The 22,781-nt window shown below is 37.9% G+C and overlaps 1 protein-coding gene across 4 annotated transcripts in view; it reads right to left on the bottom strand.

Moving 5' to 3' along the window:
* LOC103720976 overlaps positions 1-22,781 on the bottom strand; it is a 46,666-nt gene that overhangs the window by 20,180 nt on the left and 3,705 nt on the right. For 2 of the 4 annotated variants that reach the window (XM_039117395.1, XM_008810966.4), the window contains 6 exons: positions 18,904-19,399; positions 16,404-16,555; positions 12,834-16,322; positions 12,483-12,695; positions 7,541-7,744; positions 7,196-7,399 (listed from right to left, as the gene is read on the bottom strand). In XM_039117395.1, coding sequence (XP_038973323.1) covers positions 7,196-7,399; positions 7,541-7,744; positions 12,483-12,695; positions 12,834-16,322; positions 16,404-16,555; positions 18,904-19,399 — 4,758 coding nt within the window. Of the gene's footprint in view, positions 1-7,195; positions 7,400-7,540; positions 7,745-8,096; positions 8,195-9,138; positions 10,745-12,482; positions 12,696-12,833; positions 16,323-16,403; positions 16,556-18,903; positions 19,400-22,781 lie in introns of those variants that run through there. The other 2 variants (XM_026809975.2, XM_039117396.1) reach the window with 2 other exon arrangements.

The raw sequence follows: 22,781 nt of genomic DNA on the forward strand, positions 1-22,781 counted from the left end.
TTTCTAGCATCATCCTGTATATCTTAGGGCTTGTATGTTCTGTTCATTAATGTTATAGATCAAATATTGGGTCTGAACATTCAGTTCAGCAAAACCACACCAACTTTTTAACACAACTAAAATACATGGCACGACAATCAAGATCATTAGCCTAGATCGTCAAGCAATATGGCTTGGCTTTAGTTTCTCAAACATGCAACAAAACTAAAAAGTATTCACATAATATTTTGCAGCAAGGTGGCACTCTCTGAAAGAACCTAGCAACCAATCTGACCAACCTGTTTTGGATATAAGGCCCGGTTAGTTTGGACCAGCTTGGATCGGACAAAACCGACCACTAGGCAGGGCGTGTGCTTCGCACGTGCCCATGCAATAGAGGCTCCTAATGGGAGTTTCTTCACTTGCTGACTCCTAGTAGTTGGGGCCCTAGAGGCTGTTGGAGGCTAGGAAAAACGTAGCTTCCACCTCTATTTAGTGATCCCTACACCCATGACTCACCGAACTGGCGATCACTACCTTTATTATTTTCCCTTTCTCCTCTCCCAGAAACCCTCATTGGTGTCATCTCTTCCTCACCAAACTGGCCTCCTCGAGGCCTCGTCGAAGCCAAGTATGGGCGCCACCATCTTCTCCAACCTATTCCATCAACGGATAGCCACCACAGACTAGGATATCCTCGGGAGATTGTCAAATTCACCACACCAAGGCTCCCCAATTTTCATTTATCACCATTCCCTTCCCCTATTTTTCCTAGATCATGGCCCCTCTTGGAACTCCGGCCAACTTTCAATGACTCCTCATGACCGCACGACAAAGCCTCGATCACGGGCAAGTGAGATGAGTCGCGATGAAGCCAATCCCTTATTTCTTCAACCAAATCTCAATTCATCTTTCTTCTTTTTTTTTCATTCCACCACTAATCGTTGTTCTCACCAATAGTGATGCAACATCCACCAAAGGCCAGACCTCTGGCCGATGCTCGCCACTGCCAACATCAACCTTTCTCCACTTCGATTAGGCATAAGGCCGCCCACCCCTGTCCTCCTCAATCTTCCTCTCACTCTCTCTCTCTCTCTTTTTTCTCTCTTTACTCTCTTTCTCTCTCACTCTCTATAATATTGGGCGGACGCCAAGAGGTCTCTCCCTTGCAACTTTGGTCAACCCTAGAAGAGGGATTCTGAACTATCCTGATGGCTGCAGCGTGTCAGCCCTCACCCCGGCCTTCGTCGAGCACCACTAGACTTCACTGGACTCTCATTTCGCAACTTGAGCGATTGGACTACCTATAAACTGAATTAGGCAGCCAGATACCATCACCTGGCCAACCACATTCCCTTTCTTCAACACTTCCTCCTATTTCTCTACAATTGTTCCTACCCTTTTCTAATTGCTAGACTTTATTCTATGCAGCGGCGCAATTGTTTGAACAAGAAGAAATTCAAGCAAGGGGCACTCCATTATAGTCCTTAGATTAAGATTTTTGAGGAGAAATTTTCAGAATATATGATTTGTCTGTGCACCGGCAAGGTAAGTAATGAACCACCTTTTTTAGATTCTTCAATTAATTCATATAAATTTTTGACACTAGATAAACTATATATCTCTATGCAATTTATAGTTTGGAGGTAAAGTTTTTATTACAAAATTGTACACATGTTCTTCATTGATCTTATATGAAATATGCATATTTTGTTAGGAATCCGATATATGTTATTATGTAAAAAGAGCTCTGACACATATCAGATTTGGACTCTTAGCCTAACTATATTATGGATCCAAGCCAAAGAGGTTAAAAGTTGGCACTTTGACTTTTCTGAGACTTAATTACTATGGACCTACTCCGTAGGGGATAGGTACGATATTATGGACCTAATATGCAAGTGTCAAGTGCAGTATTATGGATAAGGTCCTTGTCGCAGGGATAATGTGATCATAGTTTAAGACTGTTGAGTTGAACATAGCATTTTCCAAATCAAACTTATGAACATAAATATGAATATTTGAGGAATACTAGACTTATAAATATTTTCTAATGCGGACTTACAAACATGAGTATGAATATTTGAGGAATGCTCGACTTATAAACATGATATTTTCTATGCAGACTTATGATCGTATTGACATAGCTTAGAATTAGTATCGGTATTCTACTTTATTTGGATTAGTGTTTGAAGGATAATGATGTAAGATTCTTGTGAACAAAAAATTCTAGACATCTCTTATAGTTGAATTCATTAATTATTGGAATCTGGATTTTAATTGCTTGACTCTGCTGCTTTATTATAATATCATGATCAAAATCCTGTGATGCAAGAGCATGAGCCCTTCATGAGCCCAATTGAATCATGGGGCGCGCGTGGAGATCGAGTCTTCATCCTTTGGGCGAATCAAGCCACTCAAGAGCAAGAGCCCTTCTTAAGCCCAGTTGAATCGCAGGGCACACGTGGAGACAGAGCCCATCCATGAAACACCAAATCACAATGAGTTGAGCCTATTATTGAGTCATGAGTCCAACATTAGGTGTCAAGTCATATTTGAGTCCATGCGTAGAGTATTTGGTTTAGTCGTGTGAGTGAAGTTGAGTCCAAGTTGTGGTGAGATTGAGTCCATATAATAAGTGAATAAATTCACATTGAGTTAGGATTCTCAACGCCTAACTTAGATTGAGTCAAGGCGTTGAATAGATCTTTGATTTAGTAGGAGTCGCCGCATGTCACATTGGAATGAGTCCAAATAAAACTTGGACTTAGTCCACGCGGCATGAAGGAGTTTCTATTGGACTAGGTCTCTTGCTTGCGGTTGAGTGCCTTCTTTTTAGGCCTCATCCTCACGTCAAGAAAGGAGTCCAATTAGGTAAGAAACTTATTTAATCAGTTGTTGAATGAGTCTTTGAAGAGTGGTTCACGTGCTATATGGGATCCTAATAAAATTAGAATTGATCTCATACAGCAAGGAGGTTTTCCACTTGGATTAGTTCTCTTGCATGCGGTGGGGTTCCTCAATTCTAGGGATCCATCCGTACGTCTGTAGTACAATCCAATTTTGGATAGGTCTCAATAGGTGAGGTGTCAAGTTGATCATTAGGAGGTTTGATTTTTAGTCGATCCATTTTTAGTCAAAGTCCTTATTTGGTTAGGAGTCCCCCAAAATTCTGTTGTTAATGTTTATCTCTTGCCAATCTCTCTCTATAAAAGAGAAGGTATGATGAATGAAATTAATCATAGAATTAATTTTGGTTTTCAATTGCTCTTGAGTTTGAGAGGCGTGAGACTTCTTCTTCCTCCTTTGGTGAGACTCCAAAGGTTCCTTCTTCCTCGGTAAGACGCCTTGTAAACCCTTGGTGAAACGCCGAGGTTCTTCATTGGTAGAAGCTGGAAAGGTAAGACTCCTTCTTCATGCCAACCCCGGGTTCTTGATCGAAGGTGAGACTCTTTCAATCAAGACCTAGTTATCTTCCTTACATCTTCCTTGCATTTATCATCACCATGCCCTAACTTTAGCCCTAGTTCAATTATTCGCCACTTCCTTAACTTGGCCGCCATCTATAGAACCCAATCTCTTCCTTCATCCTTCCATCAATCAAAACCCTAACCGTCACTTGAGAAAAACAAAAAAAGAGAGCAAAGATCAGCCCTTTCGTCTGAGTCCACCACATAAACCCCACCCTCCTACTACGTCACCCTGCATGCTTATGGGAGAAATGCCCTATGAGAATGCAGTGGTTGCCATGTCCATCTCAAATTTCTGGTCAGTGGCATGACAATTTGAGTCAAACAAATTTTAGAAAGGATCAGATTCAGGTCAGAAATCTTAAACTATACACTAGACAGGTGGGTTGCAATAAAATTGCATCACATAAAAAGGTTATAACCATAAGTGCTAAACATTTAATCAAAGTCTTGCCATGTCTCACCAATGGTTTGAAAACACCAGCAAAAAAGGATAGTAAATCCGATATTGTACCGTCTAATAGCTTTCCAGTATTGGTATCAGGTGTGGGACAACAAAACATGACCAAACAACTATGTAGCGACCGAGGTTGGAAAAGCTGATACCGACAAGCAAGCCAGCTAGCAATTGGTACGATATGTCATCGATCCGCATCATACCAAACCACAATGTACTAGAATCATGAGGAGGGAGAAGGAGAGGGCCAAAGAGGAAGAAAGAGAGGGAGGGAGAGGGTCGGGGAGAGGAAGAAAGAGAGGGAGAGGGAGAGGGAGAGGGAGAGGAGGGGGGCTCATCTGGAGGCATGAACCCATAGAGAGGCTAGAGAGACGCCTAAAGGCGTAGGGACGATCCCCAAGCTTGCTCAGAAAAAGGTTAGAGTTGCCTGTGCTCCTCAATCGGTGATCACACGATCGAATGGAACTAGGATGGAAGATGGTAGAACGATTTGGGAATAGAAAATAAGAAGCCATTATCCTAGCCAAGGTCGGAGGAACTGGTGCTGGGCACCGTACCAGTTCTCCGGCGGGACGACTCAGTGCGGGCCGTGCCGGGCCCATACCGAAAGAGGGGCCGTGGGAGAGAGGAAAAGAAAAAGAGAGATCGAGCCGGGGATGGAGAGCCGGAGGAGGGTGGCGGACGCCATCGGAGTACCGACGGAGGTCGTCGGAGGCCGGCGGTGGCCGTGGGAAGCGAGCCAACCGCGGCCTTAAAAAATTTCGTGCTTTTTAAGTGAAGTTGGCAAGAGATATTGCGAATTTTTTTAAGGCCACGGCCGGACCCTATTTCGGAGTCAAGGCCTCGCTTCTTGCGGCCGGAGTCGGCCTCCGCCAGACTCCGCCAGCGTCCCACCTTCTCTCTCTCCCTCCCTCCCCCGCTAGCTCTCTCTTTCCTTCTCCGGCTCCGGCAACGGGTTCCATTTCCATTGCTGGGACAGCCAGAACCATCCGATTTGGGACGGTTCCGCCGACCATGATCCTAGCTCTGTGTGAAAGAAAGAGGCTAGAGGAGGCGACGAGAGGGGGAGAGAAGGGTGACGGGGTTTTCTTTTTGGAGAGAAGGCGAGGGTTTTGAAGCATCAAGAAGGGAGGGAGAAAGAGGGGGAGGACTCACTTAGGCTAGAGAGAGCCAGATACAGGGGAGGAGGCCTTCGTCCTATCTTGTAGTGGTTGGAAAGGGGACGATGAAATGCTAACCCTAACCCTAGCAGAGAGAGAGAGGGGGGGGAGGCTTACCGTGATGTTTGGGTCAAAGAGGGGTGAGCAAGTGGTGGAAGGTCGATTGGTAACTTACACGGGATGAACCGCCCGATTTGGATCAATTTAGTGATCCCTGTTAGCGACTATATTGGTTGAACCAGGTGCCAACAGACAAAATCAGGACACATCAACAAACATCACATACCAATTCCTTTTTATTCTTGTTGACGCACACCTTTTGTGTCCGTTTCAACCACACCAATGCCATACCAATACTGTACTATTCGAGTTCAATACTACTATGAGGTCCAGTACCAGTATCTTAAACACCTAGTCTCACCAAAGCCCCACATCTTTCAAACACTAATCCACTGCACCCAATTAGTACTTTCATAGACAGAAGCCATTTACCAATAGCTTTTCAAAGCAGAAGGTAAGGCAACGTGCTTATGCGAAACAGGAAGACAATGCCAAGAAAATTGTTTCTAATCTTCAGTTAGCAACAGGAAAATCAGAAAACAGACTGCTTTTTTTTTCATTATCTTTTCTTAGATGCATTCAAGAGGGAAAAAAGAAGTCGGGTCATTTTCACTTCTCTTTCTTGCTCTTGCAACATAAGATCATCGATCCATATTTTTCCATAAAATCTTGTTTTCTTTCTTCCGTGATGACAAAATTCCTTATTCTATAATTGCGCCTTACAATATCAGTATCAGCATCATCCATAGTTCTGCAGCAAAGGTCTTTGAAGACCATTGGCAAGCATACATTTTTTTCTTCTACTTCTTTTGTCCTTTTTATAGTGCACCATATGACAATATTATAGAGTTCTTCTTAAGAAATTTAAGGGTAGGTCTCGCTTCTTTTAAAAACAAGGAGTGCAGGCGGAATGGATATCTTTGATGATCTATTCATGATAATTACAATATATAATGCTTTTCAGCGTTTCTTTCTCTTTTTTTAGCTTTATAATTATTTTTTGGTAGGAAGCTTCATAATATTTTTTGAGTTTCTTACAATATTTTGTTTTGCATTATGAACGCATCTTTTTTGGTGTTAAATTATGTTCTGCTAGGTTCCGGTTTCACCTTGTGCCAAACTAAGTAGGATCTAGGCTTGATTTATCTTAATCAAGTCAATATAAGATTGAGCACATCAACACTAGGCCTTTTCAGGCATGGATCATCCAATAAGATTTTAGCAGGTAACAAAGATTTAAGTGCCAATGCCAGCAGTGATGCCGGCAAAGAGGCAACACCATACTGAAATAAGAAACTACAAAAAGGACTCGGTACCCTTTTCAATAAAAAATGCCAAGAAAAAATTAATAAGCAGTGTGCCGACCCATGCTTGATGCCAGTACTGGCCCAGAATAACATGTCAGCTGGCACTAGCCAGCACTTGAAACCTCGCCACACTTGATCAGGGTGACTCTGAGTCATGTCATTTGTGTCACATGACTACCTTTCTAATCATTCCAGAGCTATTCAATATGCTACCAAATTAGCCTTCTACCTTATCTGATATTACTCATTATATCGAGTAGATTAAAAATACATTAAGCCAATTTTGCAATCAGGTCAGTTCAAAGTTACAAGGATATATTTCTGTTTGGGTTGAGCCTAGGTTATGCATGGTGACCCTATGATGAGTTTTTGTTGCCTTTACAGCATGCAGTGTTCTGATGTCAGGTTGTAAACAAGAAGTTTGCCTAGAGAAAAAGGTTACTAATGAGCCAAACTGGAGGCCTGACTTTCCATAGTTTCAGGCAGGCTGACCCTTAAAAAAAATTGATTACAGGCCAATTAGCAACTCTGCCAATGAATTAGAAGATTAAATTCCAAGTTCTAGATTTCTTCTGTTGTAGAGCATGATAAGCCTTAATTGCAAAAGCTTCCTATCTTACCTGTCTCTATATCATGTGCATCCTCTTATGCATCCAATTTCAAAAGCTTCCTAAGTTTCAATACGTACTACTAAATACAGCTATCATAATATTTTAGCATGACCATCAAATATCACTTTTAATTAAAAAAATTCCACATTACCTGAAGAATCAAAATTTTGGACTCAGGATCTGAGAGTGAAGAGGCATAAAAACTCAGCAACAGCTCTAGAAGTTTGTTTCTCATATATATTTTAGCATCACAGTTTAAATTCAGCCCTGCATATATTAGTCGAAGAATCCACAAACGGTCCATTTTGAAATGGATGGAACTACTTTCAAACAACGTATGGAATAACGGAACACTCTGCATGCAAAAAGAGACACCACATAAGTGGTCTGAAGTTAGTCATATAGTAGTAGCATCAACTATGTCATTAACACGAAACATTAGCCAAAATCTTAGATACGAAGAGAACATAACATCAGTGCATAAAAATAAAAATACCATCAGGTTCGCTTTAGGAGAGCGCATCAAGAGTTTGCTAATTGTAAAGAAATGATTCTGCGATGGATCCAACAGTGTAAAAGATGCTTCTGCAGCGAAAATAGCAGTCATAGAGGGGATTTGCTGCCATGGTTCTGTTATCCCGTTTTGCAAATATGTTAGAAGTAGTTGAAGCTGCAATGCATCCTTGCTTTTTCGATAATTCTGTGCCACATAAAACAAGTCAAGATTATACAGAAATTATAAGTGTCCTGAGTAAATAAAAGCCTCTCATCTGATCCATTATGCAGTCCATCCAAATTATATGTCAGGATGCTATGCATCACAAAGCCCAGATAAATGGTACATAAAGAGATAGATAGATAGACAGATAGACAGAAAGATAGAGAGAGAGAGTAAAATATAGCTAAGACATTAATCAAAAGGCATATGTGTCATCACAAAATAAGATTGCATTCATATTAAGGAATAAAGATATTTTCTAAAAAGGAATCCTACATATCATGTCCATAAAATTTATTCCAGAGTTGTTTATTTTTACATCGATATTGCATACCTTAATCACCAGTTCTCCTCCCATTTTTACAGGTCAGCTTCACAGATCAAGATCTGATTCTCCAGAACATGAGAACAAATTTTAAAGCAGCTTGCTACCTAAAATGAAACCCCTGTAAGATGGTGCCCTGTTCATGATAACTTTGAACAAAGAAAAGCTTATCATAAAATATGAACGGCTGATTTGTGGCTTTATTCACTTGGATGTTCTCTATGTGTAATATTTCTTGACAAACTAAACATAAACATTAAATTGAAGGCCTCATACCATGTATCCAAGGCCAACATATGGATCCTATTTCACCATTTCTTCTTATTGAAAGCCAAATCCACCAAATGAGAATGTGAAATAAACCACCTTTTTTTGCCACTGACCAATTTCATCCAAGCTTTCTTTGTTTTCTTGAACCATCTACACCAAACCATCAACGCTACATCTAATCTAGGTGCTGGTCCTAATCTATCCTAGTGTATTTGTTTCTGCCTTCCTGGTTTGAGCAGGTACTCTAGCACCCTTCTTTCCACCATGCTCTTTGTACTTGCATCTCTACCATGCTCAATTTACACTTTTCAGATAATGGTATACTATTGCACATGTATTATTATGTGCTGCTATCTAAAGATTTTTACATATATGGGCGTTAGTTATCGGCTTTTCGACCAATATATGGGGTTAAAAACCAAGAGGGATCGATCATCACTTAGTGTAGCAAGAAAAAAAATCATCATTCTGGGAAAACCTCCAACGCTATCACCATATATGTTTCAGTGCACATTTCTGAAGTATCTAAGGCGAACTGCCCAAACTTGAATTTAGCAAATTTGAGTTCCCCACAGGCATTTGTTTTGCACGGACAAACCTGAGTTCCAGCAAGTTGTGCTATTTGTTTCCAGGAAGTCAGTGCAGGCAAAGTGCAACTTAGCTCACCTAATCACCAAACAGGACCTTTGTGTCCCCATATATATATATATATATATATATATATATATATATATATATATATATATATAAAGTAAAATGAATCTTTCTACACGTGACTTAGATTCTTTGTCCTTATTCATGTCTGACCATCATAGTCCATTCAAGCAGCATATCCTTGTCCTCCAAAAGTTTCTTTTCTTTTCTTCAATACAGAATAGCTTTGAGTTCAAACTTTTATCCCACAGCTACTAACATCAGAGCATACATATAAATAGTTCTCAATGACCTACCTAAGTCAAGATCACATTAAAAATTTTATCATTAATTGACAGGTAATATTCTGGTACATTTGTAATTTCCAAACAAGAAACTACTAATCAGCATCCAACAATCCCATCGAAAACACAAAGGTACATCCTTTCGACTTTTATTTGTTACCAGTTGAGAGGCACATCCACCAATGTCCTGACTACCTAGAGTGACAGACTAGAACTGAAACTTAAAAAGATCATCTTATTCTGAGAAAAGCAACTACAAATTATCATGCATGACATCCCATAAGTAGTAGTGAGGACTGAGTACTAAGTAGGAACCAATTCAGCCCCAATATCCCCCTAAAACTACAAAAGAACAAGTTACTCATATGCTTCTCTGAGTGAGGGAAAAAATCTTTCACACAATGTGATAATCAAGTTGCATTTAAAGAGTATTATACCATAAATAATGAAGGGGATTGAGATAATTCATTATTATTCATCTAAAAAAAGTCAAGTTATATGTAAAAATTATGAATATGAAGGGGATTGACAAAATTCATTCATTAAAAATATAAAAAAAAAAGTTATATGTAAAAATTATGCATGATATCCCATAAGGTAATGGTCCACCAGCCCTAGCATCTCTCTATATGAATAATATGTTGACAACTACCATTATTCTGATTAGGGGATTTTGCACAATCAGCCAATATTGTTTTTCTGTTTGTTTCAGATCACATCTATTTTTTCACAATAATGGCTCAGACCTGAGAAGGTTTTGGATGTTTTTGCCCCAAGCCTAAGCAGATACACTCCATTCATAAGTTCAAGCAGAGCTGAATGCACAAATTTTGCAGAGTGAATGCATAAAATTTTATAGTGAATGCATTTTTCTCTATACAAAACCAGATATTCTTAATATTGTGTACCAGTGTAAGTTGTTGCATGCAGAGTGCATTCGCTGGCTGGGGTGTATAAACGAGGCCAGGAGCAAAAGTGTTTAGAGTTTCAAAACTGGGCATTTCTGCAAATATATAAATAAATAATGATCCAAATCAGAAAAAATGTAAAACAAAAGGTGGGTCATTTGTACAAAATTCCCTTCTGATTATAAAATGGTAGCATTAAGGGCTAGAAACATCTATTGTTCCATCACCAGCCACATATACATACCATATAGTATGAGCTTCTGAAATTGTTATATAATGGAATAGAGATCCAATCCCTAGGCTATAGCCTTTCATTCCTGAAGGCTCTTAATCTTATGCTCTTGTGTTGTTATGGTACCATATCATTAATGATCATGTCATAGGTTATACTACATAATTAATCTATGGAAAAATTGATTGATTTTAGGTCTTAACGAGGGAATTTTGCAAAGAGAGAACCCACCTTATTTTGCTTTTACAAAGTAGGTCACCTTTGCTTTTGCAAACATGTTCCGTTCCATACCTCACTTGATCATTATGCCTGCATCCACAAATTAACACATCTAGGCATCTAGCACATCCTATAATAGCCGATGCAGACTTATTGGTAATTAATAAGACATGGCACATGTTGATGCACATATAACATGTTCTTACAGCAGTCCCAAAGGCAGGGTTGCAAAGGTCTAGTAAAGTCAAAAACAGAGTTTGAGGGGAAAAATTGACCTGCTTTTGCAAAAAAAATTGTCATCGAACCAAACTGGCTCTCATATGGACTATTGTCTTGCTTCTTCTCTAAATCCAAAAGTCCACTTTATTCCATTCAAACAGTAACAGTCTTTAAACTTTTATTGACATGGGTGCTTAAGGAGAGTCCTTTTCAAATGGAGGAGCCAAAAAGGAGGTTTGTCTACGGCAATTTTGAGACGGGTGCTTAAGGAGAGTCCTTTTCAACTGGGGGAGCCAAAAAGAAATTTTTTCTATAGCAATTTATTTTTAGTTTTTGCCTAAGCAAAGGCAAATTTTGGAACGCCTATTTATGGTGTTTTTTCTTTTTCCCAAAGTTTAGGATGCTTTTTCTCATATTTTTGGTTATGGTCTTTTTTCTTATAGTGTTTTTTCTTTCTCCTCACATTTAGGATTATTAATTGTAATTTCTTGAAAAGTATTCCAAACGTGCCTATATAAAGGCATGCCCTATGTTATGTTTTTTGAGAATTTAGTTCGAGTTTAAGTGAATTAAGAAATTAAGCCTTTAGCTTGTTTTTCTTCTTTTGAGTGTTCTATATCTCTAGGCTTTTCTTTGGGTGGTAAGCGTGTTATTACTCTGTATCTCAAGGAGATTGTCTGTGAGTGGTGATCACTAGAACTCTGTATCCCTAAGGTGGATTCCTTTAGGTGGTGAGTTTTCTTTTTCCATCAAACTCTGTATCCCTAAGGTGGATTCCTTTGGGTGGTGAGTTTTCTTTTTCCATCAAACTCTATAACCCTAGGGTGGATTCCTTTGGATGGTGGGTTTTTATCTATCCATTGTTCTTATTCTTGGGGATTTTGGGTTTACCACTATTCCCAAATTCGTGGTTGGTGTTGGAGTGTTCATTGTTGTCTTTCCCCTCTATTTTTCTGGCATCATTTATCCTTCAGTCCATAGAATTGATCTAAACCTTCCCTGGAATTCTACCACTCCGGAAAGCACCAGCAGTCAAAGCCATGATCATATCCCTTGTCAAGTGGGGATTTAAAAGGATAGTACACAGCAAGCAAGCAGAAGAAAAGTTTTTGGGTTCGCAAGTTAATTTAAGCTTCAGTAACTTGAAATCCACTCTTATATGACATTTATTTAAGCATTATTCTTGTTGATCTTTTCATCCTAAATACCAAAAATCAGCCAACCTTTCTTTCTCCCTATAATGCTGTTGTCCCTTAACCTTAAACCTGAAATCATAAAACCATTTCCCCTGTTCCCTACATCAGGGTTTCACAGATGCATAACATGCATCTTTATCATAGCTTGTGACAAGTAGTAAAGCATCAGGAATTTGCTAATCTTGCAAGACTTGACATAACATTTGGAGAAAAGCATAGATAATAACAATTGGAAATGATTAGCATCTAAGTATTGAGTGGAATTGGAATAATGGCAGCACCTCCAAATACTTGACCAAAATATCATGTTAGCAAAAACTTAAGTCCAGCTCAAAAAGGAAAACAAAATATGGATAATAATCTTGAATTATTTTGATAGTGCCTTTACCAATGCTTTCATGAAAGAAAATTACCTGCAAAGCCTTCTTGAAGCTTCCAAGGGACTCATAACCTAATTTTCGCAAATCATCATCAGGTGAAGATATGCTAACAAATGTAATCGCAAGCAAGCCTAGTCGAGAAAATTCTATGGCTTCAATGTAACCCATCAATAGGCAATGAATGGAGAACCTCAGTATAAAAGCAGGATCATATCGTTGAAGTAGGTGATCATTTGAAGATGGTCTCTGCTTCAAAAATCATAAAAGCGTCACATCAACAACTGCAAATTAACAAAATACGAAAGCAAGAAGCAGGTCTTACAGAAAGCATAATTTCTCAATCAGAATAAGATAAACAGAAGGTTAAAAGATGGGCAAGATCACCTCTGTCGTATCAACAAAGTTGTCCTCCAAAAGTTTTTTCAGGGAGACAATAGCAGTCCGTGAAGATCTATTATAGCAAAAATGCAGAACTGTCTTCATGCATAGCTTTGTATCAACTGGAATGTTCTCTCTGAACAGCATTCTGTGTCGTTCTTCAGTTGAACAAGATGCTAATTTATCTACTGTGAGTTCTTTTTTAAACTTCAAGGCAGAACTACCCCACAGATAATCCATTTCAGCAATTGTATCATACTCTGATCCTTCAATTGATTCAATCTGATGCATGAGATGGAGTATCTCTAGATCAGTTTCACTCAGAGTTGCACCATAGGCAGATAAGAGCAAGAAAATCAATTCCTTTGAATCCATGCGATCATCTTTTACAAGCCCGGTATTGTTTTCTCTATTTCTAAAATGATACAATACTCTGAGCAACTTAATTAGTTCCAACCTTCTCTTTTCTAGAGAACAGTTTTCATTTTTCAGCTTGGACAACATATCACAGATGACCCCGCCCTTTTGTGTGATTTGATCAATACAAATGACATCAACTGATTTCAAGATACTAGGGACTGGCTGCAATAATGTTCCACTGGGTGCAAAAGAAGATGAATCAGAAGTGGCATCACCGCAGAGAATTGTCAATACAAACTGAGAGTGTCCAAGCAAGAGATCAAGAATTTCAGTAGAGGAAAAGCTTCCTTCTGACAGTGAAGCAAGAATGCAGCGAATTGCTTTTAAAGTAACAGGATCCTCAAATCTATTGAGGAGGCAAGATCTAATAAATAACTTTAGAAACGGAATAGATGGCAACTGGATAAGATAGGTTTTAATCTTTATTGACAGCTGAATAATGTTCCTCAAAATGGAATGTTCTAAAAATCTAAAAACACGACAACTGTCAGCACTGCAAGATGTTAAAGTGCCCTCCATATTTTGAGGAAAGCCCCTGACAATCCAATCCAATGTCTTGACCAGAATGCTCATAAACCTTAGTTTTGCAGAATTCATTCTCTCAGATTCCCATTCAACAGTCATCTTATCAAGTCCTTCTATTTCAATTCCTGAAACCTGCATTAAACTTTCAGGAGGAAATAACAATAACCTTGTCAATGCCATCTTTGCAGAGATTTCATTAATCAGCTTTAAGGACTCCTTGTAAGAGAAGGTATTGAATGCTTTAAAATCACAATCAAGTAGATCTGATGAGTGGGAATAAATATCATCGAATATTTTCAACCGCTGTTTCTTTCCAATTGAATTTCCATTTATGATGAAAAAGTAATGCAACATAGTGGCCGCTTTCCCAAGAAGAGAGTTGTTGAAAAGATTATGAAAATCCTCCATTGATGTCAGTGAAAATTCATCATATTCCTCCTGAAAATTGCTTCTAGACACATAGCTGTTCCAATTCGAGAAACCATCCATTAAAATTTTAAAGTAAAATGTTGGTATAGATCCAAAAAGTTTGATATCCTGCTTCCTATTGTTACATAAGCTAGACATCAAGTATGATAAAGCAGAAGGCAACAGAAGCACAAAGTCATCCTCTGAAAGGATATAGTCACAGTTCATATCAGTCACTTTACCCCAAGATGCAGATGCACCATCCACATTTAAAGCATCCAGAACAGTTAAGTGTTTTGCCAGAATACCCAAGAATATCTGGCCAAAAAGCCTCATATGCATAGGGCTCACTTCAATGAGCCGAAACAAAGTTTTTGCTTTGATCTTACTTGTTGGATACAAGCAGTGTAGTAGCAATTTCACGGGACTGTTGATGATCATCCTAGACAACAACATATACAATGGAAGCAGAGCAGGCTGAGGTTTTGCAACTCTCAGACTATAGACAGCATCAACAACACTGAATAAACAAATATCTGCACTTTCTAGATTGAAGCTTATGGAAAAATCAAGAATCTTATAGAAAACTCTTTGAAGAATTGCAGTGTTGAAACTCTTAATCTTCATTTCCCAAAACAGATAAGATTCTGATTTCAGCTTTGGCTGTTGTAAAAGATTGTATAGCATATTCAATGTGCCATTGGCAATATGCAAACAGAGAATAACAGCAGATGTAAATACTGATGTACAGCCAGAATCCTCATTTTCCAGTTTAGAAAACATCCAGAATACAAGTTCAAGCAGTTCAAACGGAGATACAAAATGCATGAAAGCATCAAAGATGTTGTAACATGGGATAAGGGGCTCTAGATCTCTTTTCTCAACACATAGATCGAAATTTTCCCTAAATAACAACACTACCTTCTGAACCAGGAGCTTGGGAACCTCTAAAACTGATTCAGTAAAAGGACCATGGACTTCAGATGCATAACTATTCTGATATTCCAGAGCTAGCAAAAACTCAAAAACCTTAATCAAAAATTGCAGCATAAGATTGTTCATTGGATGAAAGTTTTGTTTTAAGGAATTCAAAAAGGCTTCCTCACTGTCCCCCAAGCTTTCATCTGCATGTTCTTGGCTGCAGCACAAAGGGTGTGACACAGACAGACTCACAACGGGGTGATGGAAAATCAGGTCAACTAAATCTTGAACATATTGTGTAGTACAAGATGTTCCTTCAGTTTGAAATTTAGCAGGATCAGAAGCCAATACCACAATTCGGTCAAATATATAATCAACAAGAGTGAAACAGATCATGAAAAGTTCTTCAAGAATGTCAGATGGCTTAGCTTTATAGGATGACAATATCTGATAACTCCAAAATAGTGCATATCTCAAATAAGTGATTAAGTCATCAATCAAACCTTCAGCTATTTTAGCTCTAAATAAGTCTAGCATTCTAGTCGAATGCTTTTTCCAACTCTCGAAGCTCAAGAATGCAGAAAATAGTGTATAAAAAGGAGCATGCCTCAAAAATAAACAAAATGCAGAAGCAGCTGATTCCCTGGAATCCAAATGGTTTTGAGACACTGATGAAACAGATTCATTGCTATGAATTAAATGTCCATTATCCACTCTGCAGTTATTCCTATCTGAACCCTCAATCATTTCCAGACCACAAATGAACATATCTGGCCACAGATTAGAAACCTTAGCAAGAAACTTTTGTTCGGAGAAAAGTACCAATGACAAGAAAGGGATATGAGATCTGAAATGCTGTTGGGCCATGGTAAGAAGTAAAGGGAAATTTTTCAATATATCCCCAGGAGAAGCACATAAGATTGATGATGAAAAGGCAACAGCCATTCCAGCTAGACTGCCAGCATTTCCCCGATGTAAAAACTCCTTTATTTTAGCAAGTACTAAGAAGAAAGAGTTACCATGCCCTTCAGGAGCACTTTCTGATATTGAAAAGAAACTACAACTCTGTTGATGAAGGATACTTCTTGCAAAACATAACAGATTCTTTATTGGCCTCCATTCGCAGAGGGAGCTCTCAGAATCATTAGCTACTGATATATGATCAGTAAACTTTTCAGTTAAAACCAAATTTATCAGACCAGGTAAAGTTTTCATGTCTACCTGCCAAACATAAATTAGTGCAGAGTGTCATGTTTATCACAGAGATGGATAATAAGAAAGAATAAACAGAAAAATTCATACCTGAGACTGCAAAAGTAAGCTTAGTGTATTGCACACATATAAAGCAATCATGGATCTCTCATACAATCTAAAGGTGCCAGAATCCGACTCTAACAGCCTGAGGCATTTCTGTAGGATACAAACAACGAGAGGACTGAACCCAGGAGAATCATCTATAGCAAAATGATATGGTCAATTGAAATATTATAGTTAAACAGAAAGGTGTAATTCGTTGCATAATGAACACATAAACAAGAACAGACCTAGGTAAATATATATATGATTTAAACCTAAGATTAACTGAAAAGAAAGCAATATTGGTAACCAAATTAAATTGGAAACAGTACAGCTTACAACATATTGCAATCACAACAGGCATGCTCAGGTGGAAGAACACTCTTATGATTTAATATACTTTCCCTTCTACGCAAAGTTCCTGAGTGTGATTGTCAGAACCAGCATGATCACAAAGGATGTTGGATTATAACACCACAATATTTTGCAGTGGAAAATGTTTCCATATAATTTCAATTGGGATGTGAAAAATAATGGAGAACATGTCCAGGAATGAATTAATGCCCTTGGAAAAATGCATTCAGGGAGAAAAAAAAATGCATACATTATACTGATCTTTTTAACCAAGCCCTTTTCACAGCCACAGCCTTTCTACTTAAAGAAAGAAAGAAAGAAAGGAAAGGAAAGGAAAAGAAAGGAAAGGAAAAAATGAAGGAAAGACAAACAAATAAAATGCAACAAAACAAAAAACGACAGCCCATCATGATGATATGCAAGCAAACAAATCACATCTGCAGTAACTGACAATTCCACAGCTACAGGTGTATTACTCATCCTTTCTAGGTATTGCCAACAGCAAGATTTATCTATAGTTATACTAAAGCTGAAGGTTCTAGACAGCAAGATTTAAACATTAGGATGACAATTCTGGACCCACATTAAAAAAAAAAAAATAGAATCAGGCATATGCGAATGCACATGTCGATGTAATCAGATTGCCGAAGTGGACTTGACTTTCCATAAAAACATTAGGCATGTTATTGTTTTTAAATTATTATTACTGGGCTCTGCTAGCAATGGGCAGTGATTTGGTTATTTAGGTCTTTCTTCAATATATTTTGCTCGAGTCTCGAGATAAGCTTCTGATCTCCTGCAGTCCAAGCATCAGGTCCCTTCTCAAGGACTCGATTAAGATGAGAGTGATAGCAGCTCTCATTACTTCTCACATGAGATATCTACTGAATGTCTAGCTCGATAAACAATGGACATAAGGAATTCCCATCATGTATACCAGGATAAGTGGTGAGAGCATCTGTAGATCTAAATAACTAGTTTTATAAGTCAACTGTGACATTTCTTTCATGGCATGATTTTACAAGCGGACCTATAAAAATGCGAAAGCATGACATAGTAATCACAGTTAAGTTGATTCTATCATCAGGACGTATAAACTGTAGATATATGATTCCTTCAAAAAAGCAACTCTATAGAATGAACAAAAAGAAAAAGGCATCTCTTTCTCAGATCTACCGATTAATTTATTATTGTATGCAATAGAAGGATGGAACAGAGAACCTCCTGCCAAAAAGGAAATCTACAGGGTACAGACCCGAGTGGAGACAGAAATTTTGCAATTTTCCATGCTTTTCAAATTTTTCACGCTTCTAAACTATTCCTAGATACTGATACTCTAAATATGCTTTCGTACAATATAATTCTTTTTAGTTGTGTGAGATTTTCATTAAAGTATGTTTGTGCATGATATGATTTAATTATTCTCCCTTCATCTTACTCTCCCTTGCTTTTTTTCAGTCCTCTATTGACATGTGTCTTCCATGTGTTTGCCCCTCATAAACACAACATAGGATACTTTTTTTTTTGAAACAATCTCCTTTTTAATTACTTGGTAAAATCTGTTCTTTAAAAATCGGTTCAACTTGTATCTTCAATTATTTAGCACAAATCCATGAACAATCAAAATATGAAAACACAAATTTAAATTAATAAAAAGAGACTTTTTTTGAATGTACAATGTGTTGAAGTATAACTGTGCAAATCATAGAATCTAAATCGAGAATTACAGTAAAATTTACTACTATTTGGGATAATGATATTAGATTCCTTGAAACTATGGAGTTTGTACCCACAATGACTTGTTAGCATTGCCAGCACCATCAACATCAACTTCTTGACCTTATTGTGGACTCTAAATCAACTGACGGTCATGTAGCAACCTAGGCCCAGGATTTCCTTGATTTGTATGTCATGATTAGCTTAAATAACTGGTTGTGGTTAGGCTTTGCTTTTGATTCCCTCATTAATCTCCATTTATACATTTCATGTCTATAGGCGTGGACTCATACAGATGTCTAAAAATAACAGGCTGTCCCAGAAAAGCAAATGAGAAAGTAAATAAAAACTGTAGCATGTGTCTGTGTGTTTACAAGACGTTACTAGAAGTGCATGACAATATCTAGAAATATATTAGTTGTGAAGCACCATATACCTTTAGAGTCATCTAATCTAGAGATAAGCTTTTGCATATGATCCAAATACTTGTACAAGTTATTTCCAACCGTTGAAACAGAATCACAAAGAAACGATATGACAACAGCAGAGAAGTCATGAAACATTTCCGCTCCTTGAGTTTCCACAAAATACTTTCTTATGTTGTAACCAGGTAAGAAGAATAACCATGCATCAATCTCTGAGAAGTTTTGATCAAAAGCACCAGTGCTTATCATGGCTGCCCGTGCCAATACATAAGCTTTACCTTTTACTCTTTTATCTTGTGAATATATCAAGACATTGATCAATGGCTGCAAGTGTTTGTACATCAAATCCGGGGTTCTTGCTGAACCACTGCTTCCTGGAGATTGTCCAACGAACTCAACTAATAAAGACAATAATGATTGTTGCTGATCAGTAGACAGAGTTAAAGGATTGATGGGTAGAATTTTGAAGAAGTCAAATGATCCCTCAAAAGCAACGGGCATTGTACACTGCAAAACAAACATGTGTGCATTAGTCATGCATGAATCTGAGTCACTTATGAATTATAATGCCTCTCTCATCAAGATGAAGGAAGCCTCATACTAACATACAGTGTTATAATGCCTTTCTCATGGAGATGGAAGTTTGGATGTCAATGTCAAATTCCATCAAAGTCTTGCATTAATTATCAAGACAGCAATTTAAGAGGGTTTTATTCAAGGATGCAACTTGGACTATATCTAGATTTCTTGTATAAAGTAGTGGATATATACATTCATTCAAGCCAGATGATCCAAGTTTCAGACTTACAAAAACAACTATTTGCTGTGTCATGTAGAAACATGGTCCATCCATATTAACTCAGTAAATTTTGAACCTTACCAGGAAGATAAACCCTTATAGAGTAGGTGATGTCTTATTTTTACATTGGACGATTCGTATATTTAATAAAGCTTCTCTCCTTCCCCCATGTATCTTTCTTGATTAGGGATCGAAATGAACTTCTATCATTTTGAGGCCTATCAGATCAAGCATCCTCTAGGACATGTTTGGACCAAAGCAATTCAGGTTTGAGTTGACTTAAGCCTGACCTAAACTCAAGGCCTGAAATGATTTGTGGCTGGCCAATCCTTGCCTGACCCAAGCCAGTCTCAGAAGCCTGAAATTTAATTATTGGAAAATATTCTCTCTTGTCCAATATATTTACTTTTTTATTAATCTCTCTCTAATGTTATTTAGAAATGCAATCATGAAGGACTTGAATATATACTTATGAAAAAGGATAAATGTGATTTTGTCTTTCCATAAAATTAATGCATATAACCAAGGTATACCTGGTATGGTTCCTCCTACTTCTATGACTATCTTAACAATCATAAGCTGCCATTAACTGTAGTTGTACTACTGCCTATTATCCTCAGAGCTTGATGGGGAAATCAGAGCCCTTCATCCAGATGATCCTGAGCCCCCGGATTGAGTCAAACCCGTTTATTTGCATATTTATTTTATTATTTTATTTCTGGGCTTATTTGCATTCTAGGGTTTATTTGTGGTTTATTTTATTTCTGGGCTTATTTGCATTTTAGGGCTTATTTGTGGTTTATTTGTGTTATTTGTGGGTTTATTAGGATTTATTTCTGTGTAAGGGGGTTTATGCAAATTGTGTATTTGGGCCCTATATATAGGGAACTATTTTCATGATTAGGGTTTAATGAAGAATTAAGAAATTTTCTCCCCACGTATTCTCCTCCTCTCTTCTTCTCTTCTCCTTCTTCTCCTCCTCCTCCTCTTTCTCTTCTCCCTCTTCTTCTATTCTGATTTAAAATCCCACTGAAGTCTTCCTCCAGAATTGGTTCGGCATCAACTTGGTATCAGAGCAAGGCTGGTTTTGCCCCTGCTGCCAAAGCCCCGATCCATCTCCCGGCTACTTCTTCCAAACCGAGAGGAAAAAAAAAAAAAAAAGAATCTCTCTCTCTCTCGGTTCAAACCAGAGGAAAAAGGAAACCCCTTTCCACCGCCCACCGCCCTAGTCATCCACTCCACCAAAATCCCACCCGAGACTTCATCTGTCTCTTCCCCTCGGTGCTCACCAGAAGAACACACACACACTTAAAAAAAAAAAGAAGGAAAAGAGAGCTGCCGGTTGTTGTGCTCACATACCCACCCTTGCACTTCTCAACATCGTGATCACCTATTGTCCTATCCACCCATCCGCTGTCACTCTCTTCACACACGTATCACATGCAAAAACATGCATATGCATGCACAAGCACACATGCATGCATGCACAAACACATAAACACCCAAAGAGGTTCTACATTGAGTATGTAAAGAAATAGAGGCTGGAAACACTCAGACCCTCTCCTACCATTCTCATCCCCATTTTTCAAGAGCTAAGTTATGCCACCAACATGGTTGCCCACTAAATCTACCACTAAAAGCAATGACATTCTCAAATTAGGATACTGACCTGTTGTGATTGTTGAAAGGATCTCCTTCTCCCTAAATTCTTAATCTCTTATCGGGCTTCAACCACCACCTCCCCTTCCCTGTATTATTACGCTCATACAATCAAGACTAGCTTGGACAAGCCTCAAGCCTCAGGAACTAGGTTCAGCCTCATAGTCATATCCATCATGAAAAATTAAATTCAGGCTTAAGGTAGGGCCAACCTTAACTAATTCTGGCTACGCCCATAAAATGGAATGTTAAACATGAGCACAAGTCATTTCCACAACTGCTCTTGATATTATCCAGAGAAAGAAGTTACATCCTTTCTGTTTATACATTAAGGTTTAGGACCTAGACACCTAGAAGATTTAAAATTCTTTTGTATGCATATGTGAATCTATACAAAAAATTGAATTTAGGCTTAAGCTATGGCCAACCTTAACAAACTTTGGCTAAGCCTATCAAATGGAAGGTTAAATTTGAGCACAGTTCATTTCCACCATTGCTCTTATACCACTACTCTTGATATTATACAAAGAAGGAAGCTTCAATCCTTTGTTTATACATTAAGGATTAGGCCAACACACCTAGAAGATATTAAATTCTCTTGTATGCATATACCGATGTATACATATTACATAATTCTGTACATGCAGACATCCATATGTATGCATATACATACCTGCATACATACATTTGTGTACAAAATGTGCACACATATATCTGTTTCATACATGCAAACACATGTATATACATACATACATGCAGGCATGCATACATATATAGATAAAGATCTGTGTATATGCAATCAGGTTTGGAAGCACTCCTATTATAAAGCCCATCTCATTCGCATAAAGAGTATCATAAGACGTGGTATGCCACCATATCTACTCAGACAATACCTTCGTGACACTAGGATCGATAGAGCATGCCATATGGCATCAAGACGGGGTCAAGACAGTATGGTATGATCAAGAGTTCAAACCACGATATGCATATATACATGTATGCATGCATATATGTATGTAGATATCCATAATAGATATAATAATATAATACAATATAATATGATATAATATAATATGATTTAATATAATATGATGTATTATAATATGACATAATATAATTGTGTATAATATAGTGCATAGTATAATGTAGTACAATATAGTATAGTACGGCATAGCATAACAAAATATATTAAGTATTATTTAATATAATATATAATACTATGTATGTATCCATGGTAAAATAAAATGTAATATAGTATGTATATGATCATATTTACACATGTATGTATATCTATGTATGTGCATATATTATATGTACATGCATGGGCGCATGTGCACACACAGGCACTAGCATCAGACACGTGTGATGCTTGTGAAAAAGCATCGAATATTGAGATCCATTAACTAAAACTTCTACCTCATTTGTTGTGTT

Source organism: Phoenix dactylifera, unplaced genomic scaffold (assembly GCF_009389715.1).
Source record: "Phoenix dactylifera cultivar Barhee BC4 unplaced genomic scaffold, palm_55x_up_171113_PBpolish2nd_filt_p 000213F, whole genome shotgun sequence".
NCBI classification, from domain to species: domain Eukaryota; kingdom Viridiplantae; phylum Streptophyta; class Magnoliopsida; order Arecales; family Arecaceae; genus Phoenix; species Phoenix dactylifera.